At 37.0% G+C, this 13,497-nt stretch overlaps 1 protein-coding gene across 2 annotated transcripts in view; it reads right to left on the minus strand.

The window, feature by feature from the left end:
• ANO3 (anoctamin 3) overlaps positions 1-9,287 on the minus strand; it is a 198,434-nt gene extending 189,147 nt beyond the window's left edge. For both annotated transcript variants that reach the window (XM_042035651.1, XM_042035650.1), the window contains exon 1: positions 8,762-9,287. In XM_042035651.1, the coding sequence (XP_041891585.1) occupies positions 8,762-8,936 (175 nt within the window). In that variant the 5' untranslated portion in view covers positions 8,937-9,287. The remainder of the gene's footprint in view (positions 1-8,761) is intronic.
• Positions 9,288-13,497: the final 4,210 nt, after the last annotated feature.

Consider the following 13,497-nt stretch of genomic DNA (forward strand, 5'->3'; position numbering starts at 1 on the left):
ATGAGAAACAAGTTAGAGAATCAAAAAAGTGGTGTAAGAATGTTAAGGTACTGAAAGCAACTGAAAGATAAACAACTGGTTTTAAGAAAGAAACCAAAGATGCATGTTTAAAATATATTATACTTACAAATAATTGTCACTTCAAAAGTGTAAAGAAATGAGAAAACTGATGCTAAAAAAAAAAAAAAAAAAGACGACATATAATGTGAAGTGAGAAGTCCCAAGTGAGATGAAACCAAAATTGTTGATGGGCAGATGAGGAAAGTTACTTTTGTGCAAAGGGAAGGAAAAAAGTTAGAAATTTGAGCAGAGAGGAAGATTGTTTCAAGTGCTTTATGCTGAGTAAAACAATAGAAGAGGAGAATATTTCCTTGTGAAGAAAAAATGAGAGTAACAGACCTTGTTAAACTTTTAAAAATATGAGATACACAGAAAGCAAGGAATTGACATTGGCGACAAAATGCAAAAACAAGTTTATGAGTCAAATTCCTAGTGTTAATTAGGGTTTTCAGGGGTAATCATATGATCACTTCTAGAGAATATTTTTTTCCCCCGGACTCATTTTGCACCCTTTATCCCAGGCTGGAACTAGGTGAAGGCAGTGGTATGGGAACATCTATCTCAAGTGACTAAACTCTGCATTATTGATTTTCCTCAAGCTGAGTGCAATAACTCTTGCAGTACTTCAGTGCTGCTAAGTTGGATCAGGTGGTAGGATATCTTTGAGGAGGTACCGGAAACCTGACCAACAACATGCTTTCCTGTTTTCTTTTCCTCTAAAATACCAGATACTGATTGTTGCCAAACAGGATATCAAACAAGTGATTTTGACCTGAGTCTGTATAGGAATTCCTTTGGGTTACAAAGGACAGAAAAGCATAACCATTCCCTCCCAGACCTCCCACATTATCTGTGCTTTGCTTTTCCCAGGAAACCAAAGGAGTTCAGAAGGACAACATATGGAAATCAAAACTAGAACAGCAGGAAACAAAATTTTATTAAAAAAACCGTAATAGGCATCACATTTAATTCTACTGTAACAAATACTATTAACAGAAAGAGAACATGCGAAAAATGTATTGTATTAAACTTTGTGAATTTTGAGGATGACAAGATGTCTATAAATAAACTAAGAAAAAACATTGGTACTTGTTTGAATGGCCCTCATTATTTCCTTCCTGAGGTAAGTGAACAAGCCAGTCATATCCTGTGTGAAAACTGTGTACAAAGTGTGTTCTTCCAGAAATGAAGAAAAAAGACAAAACCCCCTGAGCATTTGTTACATCATTTAGTTAAATTAGTCAGAGGACAATGCAAAGTCACTCTCAAGAAGAATAAGATGTCAACAATTGGAATAAACTTCATTCAACTTATTTTGATCATCCATTAATTGAGAAGATTTATGTTCTCCTTAGGTTTTTATAAATAAAAATAAAAAGGGTGCATAAACATATAGACAGAGCTCCTTATTCTTGAGTTACTCCACTTTGTCTAGTTTTGACAGAAAGTTTAGTCAACTGAAGTGAGCAGCAACAATCAGCAACTCAAACTAGGTGTTCTACAGAGACTCAAAGAGCAGGCAACCCAACCATCCTAGCAAAATTCATATTCTTTTTCCATTGTTTTTTATCAGAGACAACTTCCAGAGTTCATGGATTTTTCAAGACAGACATTATTAAGAGATGCGCAGGTCAATATAATTGTACTTTGATTGAGGTACTTCAGAAATTGCCTTGCTGAAAGACTGGCTTTATTAAATCCAGTCTTAATTCTGTCAAAGTGGCATTGAGTCAAAAAAAAACATTTTGCCTTGCCAAAGCTGACAGGGCCTATTCATTATATTTTTCTTTTTAAAGCTACACTAACAGAGCTTGCCTTAGGATCCTGGAAGAGAAAGCATGTAGACCTTGTATGTCTCATCCTTGGGCAAAAGAGAATCAGACAATAGGAATCTAGAGTACAGCAACATGAGATTTTGATGGTGGTTCAGTTAAATAATTCATTAGTTCCCTTGTTCGGGTTCAGCACAATGTTTTTTGGGTGAACGAAAGATTGAGTAAACTAATACTTCTACAAGGGTGTTTTCCTTGAATATTTTTTGAGTGTCACAATCAAAACCTTTAGAATATAAAAGGCAAAGGTGTACCAAGATAAGATGAGAAAAAGCTTAAATGTGGACTGACTCATGTTATTTTAGTGATTTCATGAATTTCTGATATTTAGTCCTTTCTCAATGTCTAGGTAGGGAAAGCAAAAATCATTTTTAACCTCTTATTCACGGTTCCAGTGCCATGTGCACTATGACTGGACTGTTATTTCTTATTAGATCAGGAAAAGAATGGGAGAAAAACAAATTAAGGAAAAGGATAGTTAATGTACCTACCAGAAGAAGACTTTGCTAACAAGAGAATTTATGTTCTAAAAGGAAGCACCAGAAATTTTTTTTTCAAAATATTCAAGAAGGCACTGTAGAAATTAGCATGCATCTCAGTACTTGGCTGGGACTGAAACAGTTTATCTTCAACATACATCATTCTGTGCCTTTGAATCAAATTTGTTAAACAATTTACTACCTTTCTTGTTATCAACACCTTAAAATAATTAATATTAGCATCTGACTACAATCTGAGTTTACAGAAAGCCCATTGCATTAGAGCACAAAAGTATAGCAGCAGAATAAGGAAGACCATTGCTTACTGAAAAGATTTATGATACATAACGTAATTTAGGATGCTATTTTGAAGTGCTATTTTATTTTCATATACAAAAGAATATATGCATTTTAGAAATAATAATCCTAAGTAGTCAAATCTTTAAAACAGAAGCCTGAGGCTACTTGATTCCAAAAACTATACAACCAGAAAGTTTTGACATAATTGTATTGCCCCAAGAGGTTGATGTAGTTGGATCTAAATGACTTCACCATGCCCTTCCTCTTCCCCCCCAAAAGGCAGGAGCACAAAAATGAGAGAGATCGAAATGATTATGAACACTTTTGCATATATAGATACATAATTCCTGAAGATACCATTCCCAATTTATTATTTTACCAGCAAATCAGCACACTTTAGGACTGAGACTAATAGGCAGCCAAATCCTTTCTCACCATGTACTTTTGGAAAAACACACTTGCGTATTCCAGAACCACTCAGAACTTTTTATTTATAACATTCAGCTGCCTGCACAGATAATGCTACATAATTCCCTCTCTCCCATGATGTCCTTTCTAAATTTTACTAAACTTGTATTTTCAGGAAGTTTTTTTTCTTTGATTGTTGTTTTAGGTTTTTTGAATCAGATTAATGTAGATCATATTACAATGCTGATACAAATACCACAAAGGTTTATAAAGTCTGCCAGAGTTTCTATACATTTTTGGTGGTGTGATAATGAAACAACCTGTATTTGGGGTTTCTAATATTGCAAGTAGTAACTTATATACAATGTACTAAATGACATCATTTGTTTCCTCACTGCATATTGTCTAAACACAGCCATCAGAATTTACAGTCAAGTCCATGTTCAAACACAAAATACAACTGTATTCTACATCACCAGAGGAGTGTCCTTTACTTACCAAAGTTATCGATTTGTGGTCATCAGTCCATTCTAGTTATAATGCTCACAGGTTTCAGACTTGGTTTTTTAAAACATGTTGTTACAATTGCATATAGACACATAAATCAAGACTTAACTTTTAAGAAACCTGAAATTCCTCAGTGACCTCCCCATCCACACTGAATCATTTTGCATCTTCTAATATACTGCAGACCTGCATAACAATTTATACTCATTATTCAAGTAAAAAGGACTTAAGCATACAGACCCACTTCTAACAGATAAGATACAATGTGCTACAAGATACAGGACATGTGTACAAGATACACTGTGCTACAGGAAGACTGCTCAGATTTCACTCTCACTTTCACTGTTGTTACCAAGCCTGCACTCATCTGTTTTGCAAGTATTGACCTCACATTTCAAATCAAGGAAAGTTTGGTCTGTGAGGTCAGCATATTCTTTACATAGACATACTTCTATTGCTACTGAGATAGTTTGGGAAATAAAATCCACTATTATAAATCATTAGTGCCTTTTCTCGGAGTTTGTTGAACAACTCCACTCTCCATTGAAAGTAAATAGCCCACTAAATGAAGGAAGAGGACAGAAGAGAAATTATGCCTCTGGGAAAATTTAGATTTCTGTATTCAGTTTAGTTTCCATTTATCCAAGCCATGTAAGGATAGAAGTCATGACCCCCAGGGCCTCAGTATGTTAGGTGTCTCTGCTAACTCTGAATTATTCTTTAGATATAGGCTCATTTTGTGTATTATTAATGAAATTTTAGTTCAGAGGGCAGTGTCAAAGAACGATAGATCTTCCAGTTGTAGCTCATGGTATATCTTTAGGCTTAGTAGCAAAAAGACTGACTCTTGCCAGCGTTGAAGACCAAGGGGATACTATACAAATTTGAGTCCCAGTCTCCACCCCTGTATGAAATAATATTCTCTTCTTCCCCCTTTCTCTTCACCTGCAATCACTATAGAAGATGCCCCAAAAAGCTCATCAGTGAAAGAACCACATTAAAGGCAAAAAAAAAAGTAGGTGTTTTTCTAGCCATTCTACTAAAAGTCACAGAGTCAAACCCATGTGATTTCATGCGTTTCTAATTTCAGGACAGTTCAAGTGCTGTACTCTGACTTGACCAATAAAGATTGTAGGTCGAATGTTTTCAGTCTCTTCCTGACTAACAAGAGATGAAGTGGAAAAGCAAATATCAGGGATAATAAGGTTTAAATCTGCACAAATATTTACATCTGCAATATTCAGATAAGCTTTGCTGGCTGTGAGAAGTCTGAAGAGCAAATACGCCCAGTCCTAGAGGAAATTCTGGCCAGTACAACAGAGAAATGGTTCTATATTTCTATATCAGGAACAGCCTGTTTTCCATTGGTGAAGACAAACTGCTGTGGCTGTGACACTTGCATTCATGCTGTATGTTGTATTAAAAATTCTTCTTTGCAGAGTAAGTATCTTAAAAATCAAAATAAGCTTGAATTTTTAAAGATTGCTTGACATCTCTAAAAACCTACCAATCCCACATTATCTGCTATGTCTAAAGTGTTTGTGCTCCATTCAAGCCTTCACCCAGAGTCCAGGTAATCCGAGCACCATGGAAGCCAACAACAGTCTCTGATCTGTTCCTGGGGCATTTATCTACTGATCTTGGTTATGCATTTCATCTCTTAAACCAGCGTCTCAATATTGTTCTGCAAGTGATAAACCCCTAAATATTTCAATAAGGCTCCAAATGGAAAAAAAATTCTGTACTCTGTACTCAGAATCTGTCAATATTTTTGTTCTTATTCTAGTGTTACTAGTCTGCAGTATGATGCATGTGCAATATATTCTGATGTATGTGCAGATCCCAAAAAAATATATCTCAGAATTGGTACTTGGATCAGAATTGAAAATAAAACAAAATAAAAATATGGTTAATATTTTTCTGTCTGAGCAACATTTCTTGAACATCAGAGTGTACTTCAGGATAGCACTGTACTTTGTTAGTGTTCACTTTTTTGTAGGTCATATGTTTAAAATTAGCAACACATCAGTACTACATAAAAAGCTTTTCTTAAGTGAAATCTCTCTATATTGAATTCTCTGCTTTATGTACCAAAAGAATTATATGACAAGCACTGAATAATAAATTTTAAACAATAAGCCTCTCAAAAGAAACAATATTGTGAACAGCAAATTGAACAGAAGAACAAGGATGTGTTTTTAACCTGCTTTTCCGTAGGTTAACATTGAGTACCTAATGTTTTCATAGCTTACATACCCTTTCCTACCATTTGTTGGTGATATGAACAATTTTACATGAGTCCTTTAAATTCTTTTCAAAAAAACAAAATCTGAAGTTCAGTGACACTCAATATAAGATTCCCAAGGCTGCAACTATGGAAGTGGAGTCCCATGGGGCAGAGAAACCAACATTAGCAAACCTCAGGGCCAGCACCCAGATGCAGGATGTTGATTTCACTGGAGGTTTTCATATTACTGTTTTGTCTTGGGGTGACTTTATGATGTGTATCCCATATCGCTGCCCTACGCCAGAAATTAATTCTTGTGCCTTTCTATGCCTTTAAACTGAGCCTGAGAGGGGGAAGGAAAAACTGAGCAAAACTTTTTCAAAGCAGTTTGCAGCTTGTTCAAGGTCACACAGAGATAGCGACTTTTTTTTTCAGCTGCGGCAGGAGAGCAGGAGGGAAGGGAAGCACCCAGCTTGCTTTTCTTTCCAAACAGCTTTTGGCAGTTTTTTTTCCTCAGCTCTTTTTCCTTCGGAGAGTTGAACTTTTGTTTTCCTGGGACTTGGTTTTTTTTTCCTTTTCCCTCTGCTAGTCAGTTTAAACATCAGAATACATTGGGAGGACTTTCCACCAAGGCCTTGGCCCTGGAGGTGGGCCCACCACCCCATCCCAGCTCCAAGGAGGGGGAGAGAGAGATCTACAGAAGGACTCTGAAATTTTCCCAGGTTTCTCTCAGCAGGGCGAGGGGTTTTATTATTTAGCATTACTATCCTTTTCCTGTGTGTTTGTTAAATAAATAGTTTTTATCTCTTTCACTTTCCTTTGAGGAAAATTTATTTTTCCTGGACCTGGTGGGGGAGGGGTGGTTGTGCCTTCTCTCAGAGGATATATTTCTAAATTTGCCCAAACCGGCACATATTTGAAAACAAACAAAACAAAACCCAAACCTAAATTCTAAGAGAAAAACTTCTGTTAATTACCATAGCTTGAAGTTTTCTTCTACCTGACAAGCAGCATTGTTGGGAAATAGTCTACTCAAAGAAATACGGTCCATCATTGTAGTATAACCAAGAGCTGTTTATTTTTATCAATACGCATGGCTGAGCAAGTAGAAGTTCCTTTTAGGAAAAGACATGTGGAAGCCAAATAAGACTTGCTTATACTTCTCCATTCAGACTTCAGCCAATACAGCACAACACTAGAAACTACAAAAGGCTTGCTTAAAGACTGGTAAAATAAATATATCAAGGAAAATTTTAGAAGGCAAACTATGAGATGGCATTTCCTTTAAATGATCCTTCATAACACCCCCAAAACACTAAGACAATGCATCAGTGTTTACTTATTCTGCCCATTATGCAAAAATATTAAGCAAGAAAATCTCCAAACTCTGACAAAACATTTGTCAGAGATGTTTGTTAGCACTGTTTCTGCTTCAGGAATATTAAATAGTGTTTGCAACACTCACGAGACAAAATTATTTTTGAAAGAAAAGAATAATTTTTTCAAACTGGAAGAACCCAACAAGGAAATGTGGCTTTATATTGTGTCCTTTGTGCAGAATTCTGAGCAGTTTAGTTCGACAAACAGTATGTTGCTTATGCTGGAAGTTCATTTCATTCTTTATCAACAAGATAGGCTAAAAAGTTTTGTTTGACATTTGAGGAAGATAGCTCAGCAAATCACCTAGCACATGCACAAGTTCTTTAGTGACACTTTTATGGGGTAGGAGAGGTATTTTTAAAATTATGTAATAGGATTCCAGGGGAACAGACAGACACCTTATTCCTGACCTTACAAACCCTGCTGACATTACAAGAGAAAATTTCAAAAGTGCATTGACTGTGAAAATTCTTTTTTACGAAAGTTACTGAAGGCTTTAGAGAAACAGAAATTAGAAAATTTCTATTAGGGAAAGCACAAGCCATTTGCTTTTCTTGCAAAAGAAAGATCCCAACTATTTGACCATTTTGATGTGTAAGAACTGAATTTATAACTAGAAAATGTTCCAAACATTTGTTGCAGAGTTAAAAATATTACCATCTCATTCATATATTCACCTGCTTTAGCCAATCAGAAAGGTGCAGGCTTCCACTGCACTTCATTTGTCCTACCACAGCATAGAGCATCAATTACATTCAGATATTCTCCACTGTGTTTTGTTCAAGTTTGGGCAAGTGAAAACATGATGAAAATCAAATTATTCTTTTGGGGTTGTGAAAGCCACAATATAGATGTAGTCCAAAAGAAATCTTAGAAAAGAATTCTTAGAAGGTATTTCCTAGGTGAAGAACTATCCAATAGTTAAGAAGACTTTTAGGGATTAACTGAGATTCCATTGATTAACTGCAGATGTGTTTCCCCTTGGTTATATTAGACAATCTGAGGCAGCTACATTCTGTATTTTTCATTACTTTGAATCTTCGGGAAAAATTAAAGTTTTATGATGGTCACAAAAATTGACATTTTTGTGGACCTATTCTAACTATACATAACACCAGCTGTGATATAAAAAGAAGCAATATGCAGTTCCCTCTTTACATATGACAAAACCCCAGAAAACAACAGTCGAGGAGCCACAGTGATAGGCATTAGGGAGCACAGCTTATAGACACACTTTATAAAGTCCTATCAGAGCAGCAGCTCGGGCTGCTCTAACTTACACAAAAACTATAGCCTCTCCTATGGAAAGTTCATCTTCCTATAATGCCGAAGTAACAGTCTCCTGGGCTATCCCCACCATGTGCTAGAGGGTTCAGGAGACACTAATACTTTTTAAACAAACATTTGTTTCTTCCCTTTATCTGGGCTAAAAATTACATCCTATAAAGCCTGCACGACAGCAACATTTCCTATGTTTTCCTTGTTGGGTCTTACGGTTTAATTGCCACATGTTACATGAGTAAGTAGACACAGATTTGAGGAAGTAAGTTATATAAATGCATGCTTACCAGCTGGTGCAGAACATGAGCAGTGAAGTTGAAAAACGTGATAATCAGCACATGATTCACTGAATTTTCCTTCCTTAAAATCTGGCTTGGAATCCTTTTTGCTCTCAATCTCATCTGAAGAAATCTTATCCAGTTCAATTATAACAGCTGACATTTTGATAGTTTCAGTAGACATCAAATTAAAAACAAAGCTGAATAAAAGGAGAAGCCAGTTTTAGTTCAGCATCCCCAAACTTTCTGTCCAAAAATAACTCCCTATCACAAGAAAGTAAAACAAAAACCCAGACTGTAACAGTGCAAAATACTCAGGTTCTTTTGTTGTTGTTGTTGTTGTTGTTAAAGCAATGACAGAGAAACTCTATCCTCCAGCTCTGGAGCATCTAGTAAATATTGCAGCTCTTCTCTAAAATAGAAAACTACTACTTTAAGTTCTTCTGTTCTTGCAGTGACAACAACATTATGACATTTCTGAATAGCTGCCAGAAAAATAACAGGGATAAGCAGAGACATTTGTATGCCTGCTAAGTTGTGGACTTCCTAACTTTAAGAGTCTAACTCACATTTTGTTCCCCACGGGTCCAGCTGGGAGGGGCTGATACCAATGGGAATGAGCGCATCCCAAACCATCCTGACATTTGTGCCTTGTTACTTGTGCCACAATTATGTTTCCTTAGTGAACACTCAAGTCATTGTCTGGGATGTGTGTGGGAGGATAAATTACCAAAAGCTATGTAATTCCTCGAAAATGAATAAGAAATGCTTCACATTTTCTCTGCTTATTATTTTAGAGCCTTGAGTATAAAAATGTGTCTTTCTAAGAAAATATTAAGTAAGAGTAATATTAAGGAAAGTGGTTTAATCTTTCAAGCTTTTCTATTATCGTTTTTGTTTCCTTAAATGCCACTAAAGCTGAACAGAACTCAAGACATGAAAATGATCCATCTCTTTCTAACCTGTCCCAGCAGACCTCTGAGCACTCTAAACAGTGCCAAAGTAGTCACCCACTTGGAGATGCTGGGAAGCTTGCAGAGCAGCCAGGCAGGGTCAAGAAGATGCTCCAGAGGAGGGCACGCTGCATTGAGAGGCTTGGAAGAACACTGCCAACTTGTAAATTCCTTAAGAATAACAAAGCACATAAAACATGAATTAGTGATTGAAACAGGCCATACAAGAAAAATTGCTGAACCTGAGTTACAGAAAAGGTGATGTGCAATTTGCCAGCTAGTAGCTTGCTATCCCTTTCTTATTTTCTCTTTGCACAGTGACAAAGAGAAGAAAATAATGCAAAGAAATACAAAATATCTATGCAGCCATGCAGCTTTTACTAAACAGTCCCTTGTCCTGCAAAAGCAGGACTAATCCAAAATCCTAAACTCAACTTGAAAAACTTTGAAATGTCAGGTTTAAACACAAGTCAGCTTTTAAACTGAGCTGCTGATGGGGGGTATCCTCAATAATCTCAATGCAAGCAGGGAGCCGGTGGAGGTTTCATGTGCTTGCAGTAGAAATATATCCTCAAACAGGACCAATTTATATTTTTTTAAAAAATAGATCTGTTTACCAGTGTGATACTACTTTAAATATTTAGGTTAAGGGAATTTATATGAGATAATATCTAGATTGGATATGATCACAGCAAGGAACACAACTGAGGTAAAAAGGCTAATACCAATAGAGAAACATGGAAATGGGACTGTAAAAATCAGTCACAGGGGATGGTTTCCAAGGAGCCCAGAAATACTTGTTTTCTTTCCACTTCAATCAATGCACATCAGGGGCAGGAAAAGCTTGATGCAAGTGTCACAACACTAAACAAAACTTTAGAAAGGGTTATATAACCAGAAAAACAAACAAGTGTGTTCTTTGGAAGGCAAACCCAACATGGCTTACACCAAGAAAGGGAAAAGGCAAAAATATCAGACAAAACCCCTTTTCTTTTAATAGCCCTCTATTCCAATTCCTCTTAAATATGTTGTAAAGTCTAGTTATGTCATAATGGCTGGCTAAAGTAATCTTACTTTGTCTTCTGAAAGAAACTTCCCCAAATGAAAATGTTGGCTGCTATATTTTTCAGAAATTTTACAGGAGGTAACAGCCCTATCAATTTACTCTAAAGAAAAAAAAAAATCCATAGCTTAAATTGCACTTCCCTGCTTATAAAAATTTTAAAATGTATTTTACATAGAGTTGTTACATAAATGAGTCCAGTGTAGCAAAACTTGTAAAGAAAGAAGTAGCTTAATCTTCTAAAGGCAGAACACCACAAATGCCCAGAGGGTGGATAATTTTTTCAATATTCAGTGTCCCAAGAACTTTATCTTAGCTTTTGCTGGATTCTTGTAACTTTTGCTGGATATGTAAGCAATTTCACTTCCTGTACAATCCCTTATCTGAAGGGTTTATGTTCTCCAGTAACATTAATGTCAATGTGATTTAATTTTTTTTCTCTCAATACTATGCTGCTGTTAAGTTTCCCATGTAATTCTGAATATGTAAATCAGTCAAGAGCATGTTATGTCTTCAGCACTCTGTGACTGTGTAACACCCTTGTCACTCAAACCTAGGGCTAAACCAAGGTATTTTTGCTCTGGGTAGGCGCAAAGGAGAAAATTCCAACCAAACGTTCTCAAGAGGTAAAAAACTACACAAAAGTTCACTGCCAAACTAGAAAATTAAGGAACATTGGCAAAAGACTAAATGCAATATAACATCACTTACTACAGCATTGACTTAGCCCACTGAACATAGAAAACCTTTGAAATCATTCAATGTTATGTTCCATGAGAAGAGAGTTAGAAGAAGAAGAAAAGGAGAAAAACAGAAAGACAGGAAAGATACAGAAAAACAGACATTGATACCAAATCCTGGGTTCCAGCAATTCAAGGCTCCAAGATTAGGAGTAGGGTTAAAGGACAATGTGCTTGCCCTCTGGCCAGGCTTTTTAAAGCCTTGGCCCATCCTGGGCCTTCTTCCCAAGTGGGACTTCCAATCTTTTGGCCACCCAAGGGTGGGTTAGGTGGCACTGGGGAGCTGCCTCCAGTGAGCCATGGTTGACAGACACTGTGGATCTGGGCGGCATGCAGCAGGGCACCGCCTCACCAGAGCAAAGCCTGACCCACCCCGTACCACACATTCCAAGCTCCCAAGATGTCTCAAAACAGATTGTCTTTTCCAGTCTCTGACAGACTGTTTCTTAATTTGTACAGGGTTTTTCCTCTTTGATTTAACACATTTACACAGAAGAGTAGAGAGGGTACTGTTCCTCTGGCAATCTAGATAATGTCCAAAGAGTTCTATTCTCTATACATGTTATGCAGCATATACAAGCCCTGTGAAATGCCAAGCAACTCTGATAGAAGGTAAGGCCCATCCTTTAAATGGAGACGATGATAAGGTATTGACAAGAACAATTATTTTTAATTTATTTTTAGTTCCAAATCTGTTGAACTCAATTTCCTCATGGTGATATAAAAACAATGCATTTTATTAGTGGTCAGTAGAAGACCTGAAAGGCAGCACATGACTGTAGATCTTTCTCTCATGCTAAAGCAAACCAGAGGTTCAGGAACCAACACTACTCATCTACTTTCATCTTCCACAGCTAATCTAGCCTGCGAGCAGCTGAAGCCCCATTTCCTTTGGCATATTCGCTTTTCTTTCTATGTCCTTTTTCCTCTTCTCAAATTGACGTCAAAAACTTCCTTGCTGTTTGAATTCTTTTTTATTAGTCAAGTAATTTTCAGCTGTTCTGTTTCTTCCTCCCTGCTCTATCGCAAACTGACACTTCAGGCAAGAAATCTGAACAATAGAAAAATATTGATTTTACAAATATAGGTATCAATACACCTCATATAAATACAATATAAAAATATTGTAAGTATTATGGAAACAGAAGTCATTTTCAGAACTTTATTTGCATACTTAAAGTCACACATACACATACTTAACCAAACCAAAAGCATCAGAACGTGCTATTCCTCCAAATTCTGTCTGAACTACTCTACTATTATAAAGCTGCTCGATAAACCATAATTGCATTTAATAAATCTGGTCATTAGACACTGTCTCAGTTTGAGACAAATTAGGAGGAAACATCTTGAGGTGAAAGTGTCCTCTAATGGAAGGCAGGTTTTGGCAGCCCCTCCCCCACAGGTTCGAAAAAAATTTCTTGGAGAAAAGTGAAAAAAAGGACTGTTTGTTTAACAAGCAGGCTGCATGCAGGCACAAGGAAGGAAAAAATGAATAATGTTAGAAAATAAAACCTCTCGCTGTGGAGAAGACCTGATAAATTGTTTTAGAGTCCTGCTTGGCTTCTCCCAAGGTCCTCTGGAGTCAGGGTGTGGTGCCCCAGGGGCTCCCCTCTGGGCCACAGTGTGGGGCTCCTGGCGATGTTCTGGGGTTTTGGACCAGAGCAAAGCTGACCAGTTCCTTCTCGGGCCACAGTGTGGGGCTCCTGGCGATGTTCTGGTGTTTTAGACCGGAGCAAAGATGACCAGTTCCAGAAGACGAAGAAGATGAAGAAGACAACAAAGACAAAGAAGACGGAGGAGGAGGAGGACAAGGAGGACAAGGAGGACAAGGAGAAGGAGAAGAAGGAAAAGAAGGAGAAGGAGAAGAAGAAGGAGAAGAAGGAGAAGAAGGAGAAGAAGGAGAAGAAGGAGAAGGAGAAGAAGGAGAAGAAGGAGAAGGAGAAGAAGGAAAAGAAGGAGAAGGAGAAGAAGGAAAAGAAGGAGAAG

The sequence above is a fragment of the Corvus kubaryi genome, unplaced genomic scaffold, assembly GCF_017639235.1.
Source record: "Corvus kubaryi isolate FWS band 111438036 unplaced genomic scaffold, C.kubaryi_AGA036_p1.0 37384, whole genome shotgun sequence".
In the NCBI taxonomy this organism is placed as follows: Eukaryota; Metazoa; Chordata; class Aves; order Passeriformes; family Corvidae; genus Corvus; species Corvus kubaryi.